This window comes from Zalophus californianus, chromosome 1, assembly GCF_009762305.2.
Source record: "Zalophus californianus isolate mZalCal1 chromosome 1, mZalCal1.pri.v2, whole genome shotgun sequence".
In the NCBI taxonomy this organism is placed as follows: domain Eukaryota; kingdom Metazoa; phylum Chordata; class Mammalia; order Carnivora; family Otariidae; genus Zalophus; species Zalophus californianus.
In genome coordinates this window covers 197,475,858-197,498,250 of record NC_045595.1, presented here as the reverse complement: position 1 = coordinate 197,498,250, position 22,393 = coordinate 197,475,858, and the positions used below count along the sequence as shown (strand labels likewise).

The 22,393-nt window shown below is 39.8% G+C and overlaps 1 protein-coding gene and 1 long non-coding RNA gene across 8 annotated transcripts in view; both read left to right on the top strand.

Moving 5' to 3' along the window:
- LOC113916785 (amyloid beta precursor protein) overlaps positions 1–22,393 on the top strand; it is a 263,295-nt gene that overhangs the window by 166,485 nt on the left and 74,417 nt on the right. For all 7 annotated transcript variants that reach the window (XM_027583754.2, XM_027583756.2, XM_027583755.2 and 4 more), the window contains 3 exons: positions 10,448–10,581; positions 15,956–16,030; positions 16,721–16,879. In XM_027583754.2, coding sequence (XP_027439555.1) covers positions 10,448–10,581; positions 15,956–16,030; positions 16,721–16,879 — 368 coding nt within the window. The remainder of the gene's footprint in view (positions 1–10,447; positions 10,582–15,955; positions 16,031–16,720; positions 16,880–22,393) is intronic.
- On the top strand, positions 82–984 carry LOC113916790. Its single transcript, XR_003518035.2, has 2 exons — positions 82–159; positions 758–984. It is a non-coding gene; the product is annotated as an uncharacterized LOC113916790 (long non-coding RNA).

Sequence of the window (22,393 nt, the reverse complement as noted above, 5' to 3'; positions counted from 1 at the left end):
AAATAAGTAAATTTTTTATTTTCATGACCTTCTTGTGTCCTCAGCTCTTCCAAAGATACCTTGAAAATCTCATAATTTTCTCTTTTGCAGTAATATTCTCCCACTACTTGTAATGTATTTGGGATCATGACGCCTTTCCATGACACCTAGGAGGGTGAGGTAATTTTGGCAGCTCTATTTTCTTGTCTACCTACAGAGACTATTCATCACAGCAAGTATAGGGTTCTTCAGTGGTAGTACAAACAGACTAGAGAAAGCATATAATTTCTAGTTATTTATAGCCTGTGCAGCAATGCTATCTTATTTATAGCAAAGTTACACATTTGAATTAAAGAAGTCACATCATCTGGAGGTCAAATGCAGATAGCAGAATATAGTCAGAGAAATGAGCCCAACGAGAAGGTGAACAAGCCCATTTGATTTGGCAAGCTGGGCTTGCAGGTGGCTCTTTCACCAACCTAGGGTTTCACTGGAAGGTCTGTCTTCACCAAAGTGGTTGGTTTTATGGGTTTTTCAGTTTGAGTTGCTTCTAGTGAAATAATAAATATGAAATGGGTTAGAAAAAGCTCCGCAGTTAAACTGCTGTAACATTGCACATGTGGAGAAAATCTGTGATGGTGTACGTTATAAATACAGTCATTTTCCTGTAAAAATGTATTATAACCATATTTCTAGATTTTAAATCCTTGTCAGAAAAACCAATTTTAATTATTGCAATTTTAAGGAACACTGATTTTTTTTTATTTTGTTGTTGTAGATAAGAATCTAAACCACAGATAAAAAAGAGAGATGAACAAACAATGAATCATGGAACACTACATCAAAAACTAATGATGTAATATATGGTGACTAACATAACAATAAAAAAATTTAAAAAAAGAGAGAGAAATAAGAGGCTAAGAGCTTTCATTTTACTCATAAACTTGTGGATTTGAAAGCTTTATAAAATCTTTTTCCTGTTTGAGAATAAAGTATCTGATGAGACCAGAGTTGTTTCTGACATTAATTTGGTGTCTGCCCATTTGTGTTTGTGAACAACAATTAATCTTAGATTAGTATGTAAATATTTATGGATTAGTTTATGTTTCAAATACGAGAGAATGATTTTTTTTCCTAGCATTCTCCCCGTCAGACTGCATCTCAAAAGGCAAACCAACTGACTCCTTAATGGCATTTAATGTGACACAGAGCTTCATGCCAGGATTTAGTCAGCTGACTGCACCAAAGGGTCTGGCCAAAGAGAACAACAAATGACCCATCTTTGGCTCTCTTCTTGCAGCGAGTTGTGACACAGACAATACCTAAACCAAGGCCTCTCAACCTTGACACCACTGATGTTTGGCACTAGATGGTTCGTTCTTGCAGATGCTGTCCTGTGTATGGAGCATGTTTAGCATCTTCTCTAGTCTCTACCCACAAGATGCCAGTAATACCACCCCAACTATGATAACTTCAGCTGTCTCCAGACTTTGCCAAATTGTGTCCTGAGGCACGGAAGGGCAAAATCACCCCCCCCCCCCCGCCCCCCAGCTGTTGAGAGCCTCTGATCTAGACTAGGTGAGCCCACATCTGATTCAAAGATATAACTAGGCTGGTGTAAACAAGCACACTCTCCATGAACTTGAGGGCCTGTGGATGTGTTGAATGTCAGAAGCCTGTAGTTCTTGACAGATGTTAATGAATTTGTTAGACCACCATCCTAGCTCTCAATGTGTACAAGGTAAGGTAGAAATTGCTATGCCGACTGTAGGGTAGTTAGAGGCCTCATAGTCTTTCTGCTCTAATGTGAGCACTACTAGGGAAACAGAGACTAAACCAGCAAACCCCTGGGTTGGAAGTACATGGTTCCCCCAGGCACCACCCTCGTCCTCTGTCTGTTTCACAGAATCCCAGCATTATGCTAGAGAACGGCCATCTGTAGTGATGCCACATGGCCTTGCCACTCAGATCACTTGGCATCTAGGATGTACCTTGGGATTATGTTTATGGCCTTAGGGTCTCTGCAAAGGTTAGATCTGGCCTCATGCAGGATCCAGAAGGGGAAAGGATTGTTTTTTACTCGTATCCAAATGGTCGAGATAGAATAGACTAACTAATACACTTCCAGAGAATATCAGAATAATGAGGACATAACCAAATCAGGCCGGATCACCATCCCCAAGTTCCAAGGCCGCTGGTCAAGAGGCTCATAATTTGCAAACTCACTGTGCAGCCTTTGAGTGGAAGGTGCCACCTTCACCCCAGGGTTGTTATATCCTGTTTCTAACACCCAGGCATTCGGTCTTTGGCCAGACTTGAACCATTGTTCTCAGTCACACCGTACTTGTTCTTCTGATTGTGAAATAGCAAATATTAGTTCCCATTAGCACATTCTCGAATACAAATGGAACTATGATATTTTTATAAGACTGCCAAGCATTATTAATAGTAATTTAAATCATTATAAAGATGTGGGAGTGCATTAAATTACATGTCACATCAGTGGCAGTAAAATCTGTTAGATTGACACTTAGGAGAAGCCACATCTTTGGTATCGAGAATGATCAGAATGAAAATGGCTTTTTCCTCCCAGCTATCATAGGGACAAATCCCTAAAATGGACAGGAATTGATTTGCTCAGCAAACCAGCATTTAAAAAAAAAAAACAAAAACCTCATTTACTCAGAACAATAAAAAATGCTCATTTATATATGTGCTCTGTTCTTCAGCTATTTCCAAAGAAGTGTAAGTAGATAGTTTAATAAAAGTTTTGGCGAAAATTTTCCATAAAAGACCAGAGAGTCGATATTTTAGGTTTTGCGGGCCGTATGGTCTCTGTTATACATACTCAACTTGGAATCATAGTGTGAAAGCAGCTACAGACAATAGGTAAACAAATAAATACAGCTGTGCTCAAAAAAAAAAAAAAAAATTACCAAAAGAAGGCCAGCATGTCAACCTCTGATTTAATAAAGCTATTACTTCTGAGCTCAGGATGTGCTGGTGCTAAGCTGGGTATTTGGAGGGACACCAGCCAAGTAGACCTGGTTCCCTGCTTCCAATAACTTGACAGTTTTATTGGCGAGATGAGACCCAGGTGTGTGATAGGATTAAGTAACAATATTAAGTAAAATATACAAGTGTCGGGAAAGACTGGTGTGGAAGGCCAGAGCAAAATGAAATTGGTTTTATCCTTAAGACCTCCATAGAGGTTAACAGCTCTATCTGGCTTTTCCTGCTACAATTTCTTTGAAAGTAGATAATATTGCAAATTCTGACTTTCTGAACCCCTCTGTTGAGTGTTGAGCAACTCTTGACGGGTCATCTGTTTATGAGCCACCATTTATGAAGCTGAGAATAGCTCCCAACACCTGGACAGAAAACAGTTAACAGAAGGGAGGGATGGTTCTGAAGGTCAGTCACAACTGCTGTTGCCTCACCTGTGGTTTTTAGATTCAGACTCGAAGTTGCTCTTAAATTTGGGTGCATGGCGCTAAATCCGAGAGAGAGATTAATAAAAATGACACCAGCATTCATTTTTTCAAGCTCCTTTCACATATTTGACAAAATTCCCACATCCAGGACGTGTCCGTAAGACATAAAAAAGAAATGTGGCTCAACTAGAGTAAACACAGAGTAGATTCCATTTTTATTACCTTATGTCCACACAACGTATTGACAGTCTGTCTACTATGATCCCCTGACTGTAAAGCCTGAAGCAAGGGCGCAGTGTGGGGAGAAGGGCCTTTGTTCTTTTTTCTTTTCTGTTTTTAGGAGAGTCTGGACCCATATTTAAGGGTCACACTCTGTTTTCACATTACAAGTGGCTCCTCTCACCTGGACTTGGTGGGTGCGATAAATATTTGAGTTCAGTGCGTGGTAGGGATTTTAGTTATTTTGGAATTAGAGAAATGGAAAGATTTTTTTTTTCTTCTCGTTAACGTCAGGGTGGCCATCTGCAAGCTCCACCTTGTTTCCAGATTGAATTTTCACCTAAAATCTTTCTTTATAGGTTTATATTTCACCTATCTGCGAATGATCCTCATTGCCACCTCAAATATAAATCATAGCCGTTTCAAGTCGCCCTGTTGCCGGCTCTGTGTTAAATAGCAGTGTCGATGATAAAGCAATGACTGGTATAGGTCTTAATTTACTTTCGTCTTCTCTTGTCAGTGCTGTAGAGATAAATTGCCTTTCTCCTGACGAAAGGAGACTAACCAGATTTTCTTGTTAGAATCTAACAGTATATCGACCCAATGCCATTCACGGGCCTCTGTTTGTGGAAGCCATTCTGCCTTTCTGCCTCATGGCCTGGTCTGCATAGTCAGAGTGTTACTCTTTGAAGGTGGGGTTATAGCTCCTTTTGCATCCTGAGCCCTCCTTGACTATAAAATTACGTATCTCCTCAAGATTGAGGAAACAAGCGAATATCAAAATGATAGGGGCAATTTTTCATGTCTGTAGTGTTTCGACTCCATATTGTTGCTGCCTGGCATGAAATGGAATACTGTGTAGTGATGATACAGTTGAAACTGAAATGAACTAAAGATGTGGCATAAGCTTTGATTTATTGGCTGAATTTGATCATGTCTGTGATATAGAGGTCCTCCAAAGAGGCCAGGGGAATGATTTCCACTGCATTCTGAAGATAATACCTGTTTTCACTTTGTTTTGAAGTAACTTTCCTAAAAATTAATGAAGTTTTCTCAGGGGACATGCTGGAAGCGACATGTTTCATTGGCATCATGTCCCTATTGGTGGTGGATGTATTTTGTTACAGGAACATTGGGGGCAGCACCAGGGTTCATTAATAAACTGAAAGCAGTGGGGTGCCTGGGTGGCTCAGTTGGTTAAGCATCTGACTCTGGATTGCAGCTCAGGTCATGATCTCAGGGTTGTGAGAGCGAGCCCCACACTGGGGGGGGGGGGCTCTGTGCTGGGTGTGGAACCTGCTTACGATTCTATGTCTTCCTCTGCCCTTGCCCCCCACCCCCCACACGGGCTCGCTCACTCTCCCCCCCCAAAAAATGAAAAATAAATAAATAAAATAAACTGAAAGAAAATGTGTACACACACCCCTTCCATCCACCAAAAAAAGAGAGAGAGAGAGCTCTGATAGGTACTAAGAGAGATTGCAATGTGAAGTGGAAGTATTGTGACATACATTGGTGCAAAATTACTAAAACCGAAATGAACCCTCACACACCTGTGAAAAGAATTTCTCTCTTAGTATCTTATTACCTTTGCAATGAGAGAAAGAAGCCAATCTGTGATTCATCTTATGTCTGGGGGGTGGGGGGGGGAGGAGCCTTCCATGAGAACCCCTCACCCTCTTCTGCTTTGTCCCTCAGCAGACAGTGACCCTCCAAAAGCATTCCATCACATCTTTCCCCTCCTCAAAACAACTTGCATTGGCTCCTCACAGCCCTTACCTGATCCGTCCCCCCCTTTCCTTTCTGCCTCTCGCGCTTCTCTCTCCCTTGCTTCTTCAGCTCTGGCCACGCTGACCTTGCTTGTCCTAGAATTTTCCAGGCACACTCACCTCTTAGGGCCTTTGTGCTAGTGTCTCCGTCTCCCTGCTGCATTCCTCCAGCAGGTGACAGGGAAGTGGGGCTTCAGCTCTTTATCTACACACACCTCAGTTAGACCCAGCCTGGCCTCTCGCCCACCCCAGCTCCCTTTCCCGCACCCCTAACTCTTCCCAGCCCTGTTCTAGTTTTCTTTTTCTCCATAATACAGATCACATTCTAACAATGTGACTTATTTTTATCTGGGGTTTTTTTTTTTTTTTTGAGGTGATTGTTTCTCTCACTAGAATATAATTCCCTAAGAACAGCGGTCTTTGTTTTGCTCATTGGTTTTTCCCGTGTGTCTCACATTCGGTATGGATGGTAATATTTGTTAAACAGAGGAATAAAGGAATGAACAAACACACTCAAGGTGGCATGGTCTACATCCGAGCTGCTGTCTCAGCTTTTCAGATAGCCCTGACCGCCCAGGGTTGCCCCCCCCCCAAAAAAAAGCAAGGATAAAGTTTCTATGGAAAGTATTAGTCATCTAGAATGCACCGAATTTTTGGAACCAGAGTGTTCACCTTGAGGCAGTAATGTGCTGTGAGCTGGAACTGCTTTTCTGTAGCATTTGTTTTTGCTTGGTATTACATATAGATACCCATTCTTGATATTGAAAGGTGTATCCTACCATATTTTACCAGGCTGTTAATGAGACCAAGAAAATCAATATGAAGGTCGTTTGAAAAGTTAAAAGCCCATGCATATGATGATGGCAGGCTGCTCAGATGTGGCCGCTAGAGGTTAAAACCCAGAGCTAAAGGTGTTTAACCCTGAATGTTTAGTCTAGTTTTCTGCGAAAGGGGAATATATCCAGCGGGCTTGCTTGCAGAAGGCACAGATGAGCCCATCTGAGCAGGGGCCAAAGGCTAAAAGATCATCCAGCTTCGCGCTCTGTGGGATCTCTCCCACATGACCCCTGTCTCATAACCCTACTTCTGCTGAAACATTGGGTTGAGGTCATTTGCAAGATAGCATTCAGGGCAGGAACAGCTGTTGGATGGAAAATAGTTCGACAGATATCATAGCGAAGCATGTTTTTTGCCAGTTCATGTTGTTCATTAACAAAAGCAAATACTTTCCGGTGCCCTGGACATATCGATGGATTACCCCTTTTCTGCTCTAAATATTAACTTTATAAGCCTTTTCATAGTTTACCTAATCCTAAATTCAGACGTATTTGTGGGTCAGAGATCTGAGGAATTAGGTTAAATGCACAATAAATGTAATGGGATAATTTTTCCTCCCCCCCACATATTAAGTGAGGACACGTGGAAAGTGCTTCATGCAATAGAGGCTAATCAGTGCAGGCTGTTACTCTTTGGCCAACTTGGAAATGTGAGCTGAGACCACAGTTTCTAAGGAGCCTCGGAGGTCTCTGGACAGGATGAACTAACTGCGGTATGGTAGCTTTAAAAAACACAACCAAAGTAAGCCCTCGTAAGGCCAGTTTGTTTCTACTTTCTCCGTTGTGAAAATGACCTGTGCTTTAAATGACCTGCAATAAACAGCTTCCATTCCTTTGCGCCTTGGAACATTACCTGTCCGTTCCTTGAGCCACTCTTTTCCCAAAGGAAGCACCTCGAAAGGGTACAGGTTTCCTGCCCCTGCCCCCTGTCCTCGTTATCATGCGTCTGGCCTACCCCGGACTTTATCACAAACCAACAGCTGTTCCTGGTGTGATCCTGTCTTTGGGATGTGGGGATATTAGAGAAGCAGAAGCCGAGCTCTCTGTGCAAACTCCTCCTTAAAATGTTCTCCCCTTCCTCCTACCAGCTGCAGGGTAGTGATAATGAAATACTAAATTCATTTTCAGATATCAAGATGTACCATCATTCTTCTGTCCTTGACTGGACAGTGATCTGGTTTGCCGCTTGGTAGGAATACAGGAGAATTTCACTTAGGCTAATTGAGATGGAGCGTTAGTGTGAATGGCTAAAATGCTTGAATTAAAGATTAAAAGAAAGACAGCTTCCTTTAAAGTCTTCAGCGAGAGGCAATAACAAGGGCCGCTTACAAGGATTTACTCAAAGAGAAATATTGGATTAAATGGAATAAATCAATAATACAGTATTTGTATTTATTTCCACGTGCCTAAAAAGAAGGTTTAATACTTGAAATATTCTTAATCCTATTAAATACACCTTGCATGCTCATTTCTCTAATATTCTTTTATTCCTAATATTACAAAGCTACATTTTAACATAAGCTAATGAGATTCTACTGACTCAGATTTCAGCGTTTATCGCCTTTCCATAAAACAGTAGACAGTGTTTGCAAATCGTAAGAATTGGAGAAAACCATACAATTTGCCAGCCGTAAAAGTTGGGTGGAGAACTTTCCTACTTATATAGTAACTTCTGTAATTCCAGTTTTAAAAGAGGGTGCTGTGTTATGCTTATAACACTTAACAGCCAGCCAGCTATCTTGATCAGTGAAAAGAACCCCAAACATTCATACATTTTCATTTATTCAAAATGGAAAATATGGTCTGCCTAGTTCTGTCATCCTGCCAGATTGTACTGTGCCAAAAGAACTTTAACGTGTTCGTGTTTAAGCTCTACCCGCAAAGATGAAAAAACAATTAAAGCCACAGGAAACAAATTTAAAATGCTAAACATCACTTCCATTTCAAGTGGGGAACATTGATGAAGTTAAATATACTTGCATATTGATTTGCTTAAATTTATGCAGAAAAACACTTGCCTGTGATTTTCTTTTTTTAAAAAAAAAAGATTTTAAGTTGAAAATTACTTCTCAGTCTTAAAAATTCAGGACTCCTTTTCAATCATTTGTGGGCCTTTTATAGGTGTTATACCGAAGATCTTTTAGAAAAATATATATTCTTTTTCCTGTAGGTGGTACCTCATGGTCCTGTGTGTAATTCATTCTCACTGAATGCGAAATAAGAGTAGCTCATTTTTTCTATGGTTTGCATAAGCTCTAAGATTTGAATGACGTGTGATAAGCAAAGGGAGAGGGAAGAGCACTAAGGACGTATATACCACCGTAATGCGTGGGGTGGCCTCTCGTTTTCCCCGTGCACCGAGGATGCTGGCTGAGAGATGAGGAAACGGGCACAGACAACTCACGTGACCTGCCCTGGGTCACAGATAGTCTAAGAAAGACTAAAAACAAGGTGTGCCTCGTTGCAAAGCTTATTCTCCTTTTCCCCTTTCACTGCTCCCTCATCTACCTCATCTACCACACGGAAGATGGGGGCAGATGCTTTTTAATCTGTAGTGCCCTGTGCCAGTCCCACACCTGTGGACTCACAATCCCCTGGTGGAGGCAGAGGGCTGAACACACAAGTATTTTGAAAAATAACCCCAGGCATACGCCCCATCTCCTTCCTTCCGCTTGAAAGCACCCTCTGTGTGGATACCTACACTACTCTTATTTTTAAAAAAATTATTATTACACAGTGACGAAAGAAGAAGGGAAGAATTCTGAGCAAATGTTTCACTTTAAAATTAAAGACCTTAATTATGCAACAAGAAAGCGTCTGGTTTTGGTTGAAATCTTGAAGCCTTTGGACTGTGAAGATTCCAGGATTTTTTTCTCAAAGCATGTATAAGAGACATTTATCTTAGAATTTCTTTTCAAGGGGTGCCTGCGTGGCTTAGTTAGGCATCCCAGGGTCGTAGGATCGAGTCCCGCATCAGGCTCCTTGCTCAGCGGGGAGTCTGCTTCTCCCTCTCCCTTTGCCCCTCCCCCTGCTTGTGCTTGCTCTCTCTCTCTGGCAAATAAATAAAATTAAATTAAAAAAGAATTTTGTTTCAAAATGATTTAGCCACAAATAACTTCTCATTTAAGTTCTCTGGGATATATCTCAAAGATGGCAGTCAATAATTAGATAAAAATCAGTGAAGAAAAATACTCAGAACATTGGTGATATTTGAGTAATCTTTTGAATAAAATACTTAAGTTGATTTGACCTGAAAGCATAGTGAAAACACCTAATTTCACTGTTTTGGTTGAACATATTGTATTCTTTAAATCAAAATCTTTTTTTCCTTTTTTTTTTTCTTGTAAGCTCATAAATGCTCTGAATTCCCACTAACATTACTAATCTTTTGGAAAACTGCTTGTGTAGGGCATTACAATCCACTCGGCTTATGAGTTAAAATATTTTTGTTTTATAGTACGCTCTTCAATTTTATGGATATTTATGTTTCCACGTAATTTAACAGTATATTTTGCAAGTCAGTCGCATTGCTTAGCAGTTTTAGTTGAATTCAAAATAGAAATCACTTCCTTTTTGACAGCTAGTATAATGAATTGGCTGACTGTTGTCAAATTTTGTGAAGGCAGAAAGGTCCCTTTTGTGATTTTCAGAAATGCATTTATTGATGTTTACGGGGTTTGGGATAGTGTTTCAAACACTGCCACAAGAGATAGCTTTGAAATCAAGCTATCGGAAATGCGTGGCGTAGAATTTACCTTTACTCTGTGGTGTGGTTATTCCTGCAGTACACTGATTTTGAGATTTCTTCGGTGTCTGTAGGAATCATAAGGTGCGATATTGATAACGTATTTTACTTTGAAGTGCATTACAAAAGTTAATTTAGCAAGCGTAGGGATCTGGGACAAAACGTCTGTATTAAACACCGCCTGGTTTTGCTCTGTGCATGCCTGTTTTGCAAAGAATTTAAAATGTACCACTATAATCGCAGAATGGGCTGTTTTATAGATTTTCCTTCACCCTATACTGAAAGGGGTGAAACATTTGTACTGTGCTGGGAAATGTCTCACAGTGTTCTCTTCAACAGCATTAACTTCTTGTATGTGCTTCTCTACTAAATTCTTTGTTCTGTAGTAAACGGAAAATATGGCTTTCTTTGAAATGATTGGACCTTCTGTTTCTCTTCTCAAACCTTCTTCTTTCTACTTTCTAGTTCCTACCACAGCAGCCAGCACCCCTGACGCCGTCGACAAGTATCTTGAGACACCTGGAGATGAGAACGAACATGCCCATTTCCAGAAAGCCAAAGAGAGGCTGGAGGCCAAGCACCGTGAGCGAATGTCCCAGGTAAAGTGACTTTTCTGTCCTTCAGTTTACAATAAAGGGGAAATCTGGACTTGGCCTCTGCCTTGGAGTCTCCCTGGGGGCTCTGTGGCTGATGAATGCCTAGGGGCAGGAGGGGTCTGTAATTTTAGCCAGATCTTTAAAGACATAAAGTCTTAGTTTTTAATGTTTGCTCTAAGGGTACCAGTTTCGGGTTTTTAGAATCCTCCTTGAGCGTGCCACCTAGGAGAGATTCAGTCACACTAAGTATAGCAGGATTTCATAAGCACAGATTAAATTATGTCTGCAGCATTCTCTCTGGTTTTATTACTTTGTGTATGCTTTGCCCTGTAACCATGCTGTTGTAAATTAAAATCCCTTAAAATGATCTGTAGTAAAGATGAATATTTTTTTATTAGATGCCAAAGTATTATAACTTTGAACCTCACACTTCTTGCAAAGCTAATTCATAGGGCCATAGGAACTTAAAAGCAATGTGAACCATAATGATCTTTTGCCATCTTGTTTCATAAATGATCAATAACGCAACAGTGGTTCAAGACTGTGGCTTCCCACTCTAGAACAAAGCAATATAAGAGACACGAGATGGCATTTGGAACTAGAAGCTTTCTTGCTCTTGGTGCAGTGCTCTTCTCACTACATTGTTTGGCAAACCCTGGCTTGTTTGCTTGTTTTTTTAGCAGATTCTTTATGAAACAAATTGAAAAATTTTTTTAAAACCTGACTAATTTATATCTAATAATATCAATTACAGTTTCTGATATGTCATACCAGTTGCTGGATATTGTATTTATTAGAGATAAATATTAATTTTAGCCCTTTCTCAGATTACTCATTCATTCATTCATTCATTCATCATTCATTCAACAAATATATATCAGCACTTCCTTGTCAATTACTGCCTAACTTGAAGCCTACAATTCAGAGTGAAAAAAAAAAAACAACAATAGGATAGGAAAAGTCAGATTTAAGGAAACATAAATGAGTGAACGAGGAAATCTCTCAGGTCAAAGTCAACCGTTCCCTTTTTAGGTGTTAATATTCTGTAGTAAATATCAGAAGGTATCACTAATTTTGGCAATATTTAGCACAAATACTTAGAAGCTTTCATAATAGACATTAAATAGGATTCATGGATGAGTCTGCCATGTATTTTCTAAGATCACAGGAAGTCTTTAGAAGACTGCATTAATCATGGGCTTTAATTTTCTGTATTTTCTGGTGTTTTGACATTTGAGGCCTTACTAACTCTAGGGAGACTGCCCCTCCCAGGGTTAGCCAATTCCTAGAGGTAGCAAATGACTAGCCTTCGGGCACACCTTTCATAATCAAACCAGCCTCTCCAAAGCCCATTTCCCCCAGATACCTTCATCTTGCTCTTACACTCTGATCCACTCTCCACCTGCCCACTTTAAGGCTAGGCACCAGACATCTAGGGACAGCCTCTATACCCCTATACCAAAATTGTTCAAACTAGCCAAATCTAAGCCTGTTTCACCTGCTTACCCTGACTCGCCCACTCCTTCCCGAGGAAACCACAGACTCCTGGCTACATTTTCCCGTCACTTCCTCTGCCTCCTGACCCACCCTGGTGCTTCTCCGCCTTCCTTCCCTCAGTGGCATTGCATGGCGTCTCCTCTTGGGAACTGTGTGTAATAATCTTTTAAATGGCATCTGTCTCCTGATCTGTTGACCTCACTATACTTGAATATAAGAAAACCTATATTTTATTTACCTATTTTAATAAAATCTGTATTTTAAAACAACTGCTTAATGTATCTAGAAAGACACAACACGATTACTTGTTTTTTTTTTAAGATGAGTGACCATAATGCTTGGATTTATTTTGGAATAATAACAAGGGAGGGGAAAAAGAGTTAAAATACTTTGGCTCTGGAATATAATGTACAATTGTAGTTGTTGGCCATGATGAGAACCTAAAAGCAAGTTGAACTAGGAAGCTAGGTAGAGTGGAATAGTGAGAAAAACAGAGTTTTTCATTAGGAAAAACACTGTTAAGAGAGCAGTTGAGTCGTATTTATTGCCTCCGAAATGGCATCTTTTAAACTTAAATCCTATCTCACTGTTTGCTTCTGAAGCTTTCAGAGCCTTCTCTCTGGCCTCAAATTCCATTTCAGGGGCAATGAAGTCCAAAAAAAGAATAATAAAAAAGATAAACACTGAAAGCTCCCCTTGGCGTCTCCAGTGCCAAGTAACTTATTAGAGATTTTTTTATATACATGTCAGTTTCAGATATTCTTGATCTTTCCTGGAATAGTAACTTAGTTTTAGTTTAGCACGTCTATTTAATCATATAAATCTTTATGGAATTTCTTCATCTTTTAATTATTAACTATATCTGACCTAACTTAAGAGATGTGATCCTAGAGCAGAGAATGCTGTCTGCTCGTTCCAGTGGTCACAGGAAAGAGAGACGCCTGAGATTAACATTTATCTTCATAATCTGTGGTACTGAGTTCTGAGGACTGTTTGCTTTTGAACTTGCCTGCCTGCCTCTCAAATCTCTATGTATTAGTTGTCATTTTCTCTACATGAAACAGCCAAGTCTTTGAAGAGCCATAAATCTGATGATACTGATACTTTTGTTCCATTCAGTGGGAAATTGCTTTACAAGAATATATGGAGCAACCTGAGAATTTTAATTTATTTTTATTGTAATTTTTGTTACTGTTTGTTTTCTTGTGAATACAGAGATTTGGGGGGGTTGGTATTTGGGGGATTTTGGTATTTGGGCGTCGTAACTACACTTGTAGATTTCTGTTGCCATATGTTCTCAATAGTGTCTAGCAAATAGAAGATTCTGAATAGTCTATAAATGTTTTTATAATTTATATATCCTATAATAATTATACATATTACTTATGGACTTAGCAGTTTTAATATATCCTTAAAATGAAATTCTTCAAAATGAAATTTGACCTTTCTCTGAATTTATTATTTTTAAGATAAGCATCGCTATCTTGGGAATAGTCCCTTTCCTGTCACCGAATACAAGGAAACTTAGCTCACCTACTGAATTTGCCATTGAACAATTTTATATATATATAAATGTATATATTATATATAACTAGATATATTTATGTAATTATATAGCTATATAAGAATATAATTTATATAAATCACATATATATATAATATACATGTAATTTTTATATTTTATAATGGCAAATTGGGCCACAGAGGATAAAAACATGGTCCTTAGAGCCACAAAGATCTTGGTTTATATACTTCTTCGTTTTTTTTTTCCTCCATGACCTTGAGTAGGTGACTTAATCTGGTCCATAAAATGGAGATCACCATAACTAATCCCACAGATTTTATTAAGCCCTCAATACAGAGTCTGCTACGTAGCAGATCTGCAGTAATGTTACCTAGTATTGGGACACCTCAGTGGTAGCCATTGTTCAGAGAGATGTTGAGCCTACGGTGTGTGTTTCTCTTGCATTACATAGGCCTCGGGTGATGGTATCAGTGAATTGTTTTATTTGTGACGGTATAGGATATTGTTACATTGCTCTGAAAATCAAATTCGATTTCATTTTATTATAATAATGTTTATTTTCAATTTATTAGCCAGATAAATCTCTTTAATTATTCCATGTATTTCCCTAGCTCAAAGTTTACAGGCCAGGTTCTGAATGTGCAAGGTGGGATAGTAAAAATGTAAAGATATGCAGGAAATCAGTTTTCACATTCCAATAAGACATTTGGCTTCTCTCTCAAACTAATTTTGAGATTCCTTGCCTGAAGAGTTCATGGTAGAGTACTGCCACTGTGAACATTCTCAAAGCAGGAAATTGAAATATTTTTATTGCAAGCTACAAGCCTTATCTCATCCATAAAGCAAAGGTAGTCTTCGGTAGCCCCCTCCCTATAGGTGCCCTTTATTAACCCTTAGAGACTTCGAAGCATCCAGGACAATATGTTTCTTTTCTTTTGTATTCTGTTCTTACTTATAGCAGTGGGGCATTTGTTCTAATTTTGTTGTGACCTTTTTAGGTTATTTTTTTACATGTTCTTCAAATATAGTAGAAAATTCACTCCATTCTATTTTCTCCATAATTTCCTAAAAACAACACAAGGAAGCTAGTCTTGTATCATATACAGCAAATTAATGCTACATAATAGAATACCTAAATAAAACCCACACAGTGATTTGATGTGTTATCTCATAGAAATTCTCTATCAGTAGTTTTTTATCCAAGTCTCTCTCTCTCTCTCTTTTTTTTTTTTATCTTGAAGGATGTCAGAAAAATCGATTCTTTAGGGATAAATACCTATAAATAACAGGCTCTTGTAGTACAGAAATCAGGTTCTTTTATGCTTTGTATGTCTGCAAAGTATGCAAGTACACATCTGTCAGCAGACTGTTACATTGCTTACTTGATCTTCCTGTCCTTTATTTCACCTGGCTCAGTTATGAGTTGCACTTAAAAAACCTCTGCCTGACAGCAAGTAGTACACTTGAAAAGGAAAGGCAGCCGTAGGTGGTTAAGAATCTAGTATCTGAAATGAGACTTCAGCAACATGCAGAGCTGCAGACCTCTCCTCTTTGCATTCAGGTCAATGAATGAACCTCTCACCCAGGGTAATCCTGGGTGAACTTCAAGGACGAGAAGAGGAAGCTTTCTTTCCCTATCAAACAGATTAGCCTGGTTACTAAATTAGCATTACTTGCCAAATATGCGCTTTGGTACGTCCAGAACATTATAGTGTGTACTGTCTTGGAATTTCTGGAGATACTTCAGGTATTCTTTGCAGTCCATGATGGGGGTTGGTGAACAAAAGGGCCTCATTACCCATCAGTGGCTCTGAGGAATTCTGACAATGGAAGCCTTCTCTTCCTTCCTCCAGCATGTACTTCTTTTTGGTAGTGTGTTCGTGCCATGTGCCCACACGTAAAATGTTCATGCCTTCCCCTGCTTTACTGTTTGAAATTTTATAACTTGCTTTCACAGAAGACTAAAACTAATGCACTCAATTTAATGGTGGAAATCCTTGTTCAAGAAATACACACACACACACACACACACCTTTTATGAATCGTTGACATTTGTGCACATCAAACAAAATGACTTTCAGCCATTTCTGACGAAAAGAGAAAAAGACCAACTGTGTTTCAAAGGGCCATATTCCTTCAGTAAACATGAGCATTTATATTTAATATACTGCTACAATAGATGATTTACATCTTAGTGGGAGGTGAAATAAATCGTTCCGAGATAGGACTGGAATGGGATCTTTTTATTAAAACGTTTAAAATGTCAAGTTCAGAAAGAAAATAATCTCTCATTAAATATAAGTTGGAAAAAAAAGAACTGATGATTTTAAATTCAAATGTTTTCTCATTTTGTAGGTCATGCGAGAATGGGAAGAGGCAGAACGACAAGCAAAGAACTTGCCTAAAGCCGACAAGAAAGCAGTTATTCAGGTAAAACCCGGGGCAGTTCTCCACCCAGCAGCTCAGGCCTTACACATTTTCCAGCATCTCTGGAGGATTATTCGTATTCCCATCAATTTGGACTGTTGCTCATCATTGTCCAGTAATTCAGTTTCTTAAACCTTTCCTTGTATTCGCTTTTAATTAGCTCAAGTCATAATTCCATTTCCATAAAACTCCTGTTGTTACTTGCCATCTGCTTTTTATCAATCAAATATCATTTTGATGGCCAAAATCTGTTGCTGATGCTTCCCTTGACAAAAATTACACCATGATTAGAATTTGTTAACAGGAACTCCTCTCAAAACTACCTCTGAGGAAGCTGTGAGATTCTCCCGGTCATTTTCTGAAATTAAAGTACTTTGAGTAAAAGAGGAATTTTCTTTTTTATTTGCAACAGAATTCAGAGTCTTAAGAGCACAGAAATTTATCCTATGTTACGGTTAGTCAAATCTGGCTTCAGGGACCATATAACGATTTACGATGAGAAATCAGGTTTGGGGATGGGGTACTGGATAAGGGAGGAAGCCCATAAAACGTGCTGAATTAGTCAAAATGTGGGAATGACCATAAATCTTTGAGTGAAATGAAATACGATGCCCCTCTGGAAACACTTGGATTTGCCGCCCTGTCCTGCGTGCTCCGTCCCCGACTGACGTGTGCGTGTGTTTGCAACGGCAGCACTTCCAGGAGAAGGTGGAGTCTCTGGAGCAGGAAGCAGCCAATGAGAGGCAGCAACTGGTGGAGACGCACATGGCCCGAGTGGAAGCCATGCTCAATGACCGCCGCCGCCTGGCTCTGGAGAATTACATCACTGCTCTGCAGGCCGTCCCCCCTCGGGTAGGTCTCCCAGCTGCCTTTAGGGCACCGCACACACAGGGGGCCTGAGGGCCCTGAGGACCCTGGGGACCGCAGGCCACGAGAAAGAACATGACAAGTGTTATGAGCACCTCAGTCCACCTTGTCCTGGAGGTTATGTTATGAGCTCACAGGATAGCTGCCTGCACAGGGTCATCTCAGCGCTCTAGAACTCACACCCTTCCACAGAGCAGACAGACCTCCCAAGCCAAGTCAGGCTTCCCAAGCGACCGCGCAACACCTGACCCAAGTTGATGTGGCTGGGACGGTGACATTTCATGGGCCAGCTGAAGTCAGGGAACCACAAAAGCTGGCAAGATTCTTATAAATAAACAAGCCCTGCTTCCTCATCTCATGACCTGCAACCGAGTGTCATGAAGAGTTGGGATTTGGCCGAGTTGTGAGGATTTTTAAAGTCATCAAAGGAGCTAGGCCTCAAGTTTCCTGCCTAGAGCAGCATCCATAGTCTCTGAGGGGAAGCCCGAGTCAGTCATGGTGTCAGCTTATGTCAGGAGGCATCAGGAGGCTTATTTCAGGTTTTCAGCAATATATGCACAGAAAGGCTTACCAAGCAATGCAAGCCCATCTCCTCGATGAGGCTTTGTGGGAGAGTTTACTTTGGACATAAGAAACATTCTGTGCATTATGTCAGTTTGTTCTCTCCATTACTGAGTAAGAGATATTAAAGTCTCTGACATTTTCTCATGTGATGCTCTCAGGTTCTGCTTTCTGTTTTTTGAGGCTTTGTTTGTAGGTGCATAAACATTCAGAGTTGTTATGTCCTCCTTCACCTTCCCCTTCTCATTACGAAATGCCCTTCTTTTCCCAGGTAGTATGTTTTCTCTGAAATTACTGTGTCTAATATTAAAGCTATTTCAGCTTTATTTTGATTAATGTCATCATAGCATATCATTTTTCCATCCTTGTACTTTTATTTAACCTATCTGTCTTTATATTTGATGTGCATTCCTTGTAGGCAGCATGTAGTTGGATCTTGCCTTTTAGTTGAGAAGAACACTTCTTGAAATTATTGATACAGTTATACCTAAATCTGTCATCTTGCTGTGTTTCCTATTTGCCCCATATGTTCTTTGTCCCCTTTTTCCTCTTTTTTTTTTTTTTTGTTTGCCAAATTTGGACAAAAAGAACATTTTTTATTTTCTTTTGTAGGGTTTTGAGCTGTAACTCGTTATTTTGTTATTTTACCGTTTGCCTTAGGGTTTTAGAAAATATTTCTAACAGTTCACAATATTATACCACTACAAGTGATATTATGCCATTTCAGGTATATTAGAAGAACCTCATACGCAAATTCTTTCATTTCCTTTTTCCCAATCTTTGGGCTGTTATACTTTTTCCATACTGCATTATTGTTCATTTTCTTTTAAATGGTAAGTTATCTTTTAAAGAGTTTTACATAATAAGAGAAACATTTACCATTTCTGGTGCTCTTTATTCCTTGTATAGATCCATCTGGAATTATTTTCCTTCTACCCAGAGGACTTCCTGTAAAATTTTTTTTAATGCATGTAGATTGGTAAAGAATTCTTTTGCTTGGGTGTATCTGAAAAGGTCTTTATTTCACCTTTGTTTTTTGATAGGCATTTTTGCTGGGTATAGAATTTTAGGATGAAGTTTTCTTCTTCAGCCATTTTAATGATGATATTCCATTGTTTTACTTATATTGTTTCCCACAAGAATAGTTATATCCTTTGTCTCTGTAAATAATATATCTCTTTTATTATATTTTTTTTCAGGGAGAGGGGGAAGTGGGCAAAGGGAGAGAGAGACTCTTAAGCACACTCCATACCCAGGACAGAGCCCGATCTCACAACCCTGAGATCATGACCTGAGTTGAAATCAAGGGTCAGTTGCTTAACTGACTGAGCCTCCCAGGCACCCCTGTCTTTTTTATTTTTTTTAAATCTGGCTGCTCTGAAGATTTTCTCTTTATCACCAGTTTTGAGTAATTTGATTATGATGTGCCATGGGGATTTCAATCAGCCATTAACCCCATCTGGCTATTTTTCATCTCGAACATTTCATATCTAGAAGTTTAGTCTGGTTTTTGTTTGTCATTTTTATATATTCCATTTCTTAAGTTTTCGAACCTGTGGAATGTATTATATATAGTAACTTGTAATATCTTTTGTTGCCACCTCTAATATCTGTGTCAGCTTTGGGTCGATTTTGATTGATTTTTTTTTTTCATTATATGTGATATTTTCCTTCATCATTTCATACCTACTAATTTTTTATTGGCCATCAGACATTGTGAACTTTACCTTGAGTTCTGGGTACTTTTATATACCGCTATTCTTGAGCTTTGTTCTGCAGTGTTGTTAAATTACTCAGAAACAGTTTGAGCCTTTTGGGTTTTGCTTTTAAGACTTGTTAGGTGGGATCAGAGCAGTTATCAGCTTATGGCTCCTTCTTCTCCAATATGGAGGTTAGGATTCTCCTGAGTAATCCACCATGAATACTGTGTTTTCCCATCTGGATGGTGGGAACAGGTGCTATTCCTGACCTGTGTGAACACCAGGCACTGTTGCCTCTCATCCATTTGGATGGTTTTTTTCCCCCACGGTCTCAGTTCGGTTCTTTTACTTGCATGCCCTGATCATTACTCAGCTACTTTCTCAAGGGGCATTGCATGCAAATCTGGGCAACTCTGTGCTCCCCAGCACTGTCCTGCGATTACTGGCTGCCTTGGTCCTTCTAGACTCACTCACCTACCTTAACTGTGGGGTCCACCAGGCTCCAGCTTGTTCTCCACATGGAGTGACAGCCTGGAAACGCATGGCGACAAGCTTGAGGAGTCGGAGGGCTCATATCATTCGTTTCCCCTTTCACAGCATTCGCTACCTGTCACCTGATGTCTAATATCTTTCAGAAACATAGTTCTGTCTATTCTGGTGGTTACAGGCAGTCGGGTAAATCTGGTTCTCATTACTCCATCTTGGCTGAAAGGAGCAGTCTGCATATATTATGTAACAAAACCAAATAGCCACCCACTTACGCTGATGCCCCTCATTTTGATTCTTCTTTTTCTGCTGACGTTACAGCACAGAAAGCTCTGAGGAACCCTAAAAGAGCTTCCGGTACTCTTACAGATGGTGAGACAGGATTGACCCTGTTCCACCAATGACGTCACTGAGATCGAGTATCTGGTTCAGGGTGACACCGCTACCCTGGTTAACGGACGGGGTGGAGCTGCGAATCACAGTGGACCACCACAGTGCCCTCTTACTAGACCACGCTTCCTCTCTGAACAAAAAGCTTTTGAAAAAGAATATCACATTAGCATTTTCATTTTCTAGTCAGAAAAAAAAAAATCTCTGTCCTAGCACTGTTCAGTAAAATTCTGTTTACATGCGTTTGGAGAAAAGTCCCTTGACTCCTTGGTCCTCTTTTTATAGAGGACTCAATTTTGGGGTCAGGGCCATTGGGATCCTTTGCCAAGGCGGAGCGGGGGGGGTGGGTATTGAGGCAAGAATCTTAATTGCTGACATTTAGTGGAGGGTTCCAGCCCAAAGTCCGATCTCCAAAGGAGGGTCTTTGCTATGTGGACATTGATAGAGCTAAATACAAGATGAGGACTGGATGGAGTCCTTAACAAATGCACATTTTAGAACTTTCAGTTCCACCCAGTCTGCCATCACAAGAAAGACAGTGATGAGAAGAATGTCTGCCAAAGCTTCCTGTATTACCAGGGGGGATCATTTCAGACTGGTCATAATCGTGCTTGTTGTGGGCCTGTCGATCTCTTCCTGTAGAATTAAACATCATGTTTATTTGAAATAAAAATTAAAGACTGGATTAGGAAGAGCTATTTTACTGTCCAAAAAAATCAGGGGCACCTGGGTGTCTCAGTCAGTGAAGCATCTGCCTTCAGGTCAGGTCATGATCCCAGGGTCCTGGGATGGAGCCCCACATCGGGCTCCTGCTTCTCCCTCTCCCCCTCCCCTTGCTCGTGTTCTCTCTCTCTCCCTCCGCCCTTCTCTCTTTCACTCTCTCAAAAAAAATAAAATCTTAAAAAAAAATCAGATTGTTGTTGACTGATCCAAGAAGTCTATTGAATTCTTACCTAGACATGCATAAAACTCTCCCATGTAATAAAAACTGGGGCTGCATAGTCATAGGCCTACAATCTTGGCATTACCTGCCATTTCTGCAAAGTTAATGAGTGTTTTATTTAAATTTTATTTTGAGTGTTTAACGCATAGCTTGATACGGCACTTAGCTCTGCACTTTGGAAAAATGCAAGAAAATTCCAAGTCCCTTTTTAAGAACTTTTCTGTATTGCTGTGGAAAGACAAATCCAAAAAAAAAAAAAAAAAATCAGGAGTGTGCCCGTTACTGTCTGAGGAATGTCATGTCTTACACTGGAGGCATAAATAAATTTTTCTGAGATCTTCATCATACTTAACACAGTGCCTAGAAAATATGAAATATTCAGTAAACGTTAGCTGATTATAAGGAAATGAATTGGTCAAAGTTTTCTTTTCCTGTGGATTCTACAGCTGAGAGCACGTTCAAATTAATTATCCCATTGACCCTGAGCATATTCCACCAGTCCTAACCTTTGCCACATGGGAATCTGAAACAACGTGGATTGTTTCCAGGGTCTCTCAGAGGCTGAGGTTTAATCCATAATTTTATCTACACTTTTCAACCTGAGCTTGGAAGTATTATGTAATGATGTTTTTGTGTAGCTAGAATGCCTTGCTGTACTCTGAATTTCATTTATATGTCGCCATGTCTGTGTGTGTTTTATGTTCTAAATTTCCTCTTTCATGAATTTTGTGCCTGCTGCCTGATCCAGTAAAATAGGCAGTCTACAAGTGCATTGTTTGAAGTATACATAGAATATTTTACAGTATCCAAATACTTCCAGTATTACAAGAGATGAAGCAGTTGCGTTTTCCTCAGGAATAGTTTGGTCTTTGCACTCAGCGTAAACTCTTAATCTATAGAGGGCTAGTGACTCTTCTAAGGATCAGTCCCAGTCCCTTTAATTTTTTTCATTTTTCTTAAAGTTTCCTTGGAAAATCAGAGTTTTATCCTTCCCCCCACCCCCCGCCACCTCCCAAGAAATGTGAAATTCCTCTCCAGAGTTGCATCACACAATGGATCACTACCAAACTCAAGTACTTCCTAAAACTAAATTGTCATTATTTAAGACTTCTCCCTGTGCTTCTGACTTCCTACTTTCTCAGAGCTCATATCACGCAACTTATAGCCTCATGAAAGATGAGCTAAATGTGATCTGAACCTTCCTTTTTGTAACTGTGAGGATTCTACTTCCTAGATGGAGAGAAGACAATGATACTGCCTGACTGTCCAACATTCTCTGCAATCTGGAGGGCAGTTAGCCTTAAGCAAACTCCTGTGCAGTTAAACTAAAGGCTAGATAGGAATTTCTGTTTAAAATAAAGCTTTGCATGGTAGGCTTAGGTGTGGGAAAACTCAGGAGCTCCTATTTAGTAAGAACTG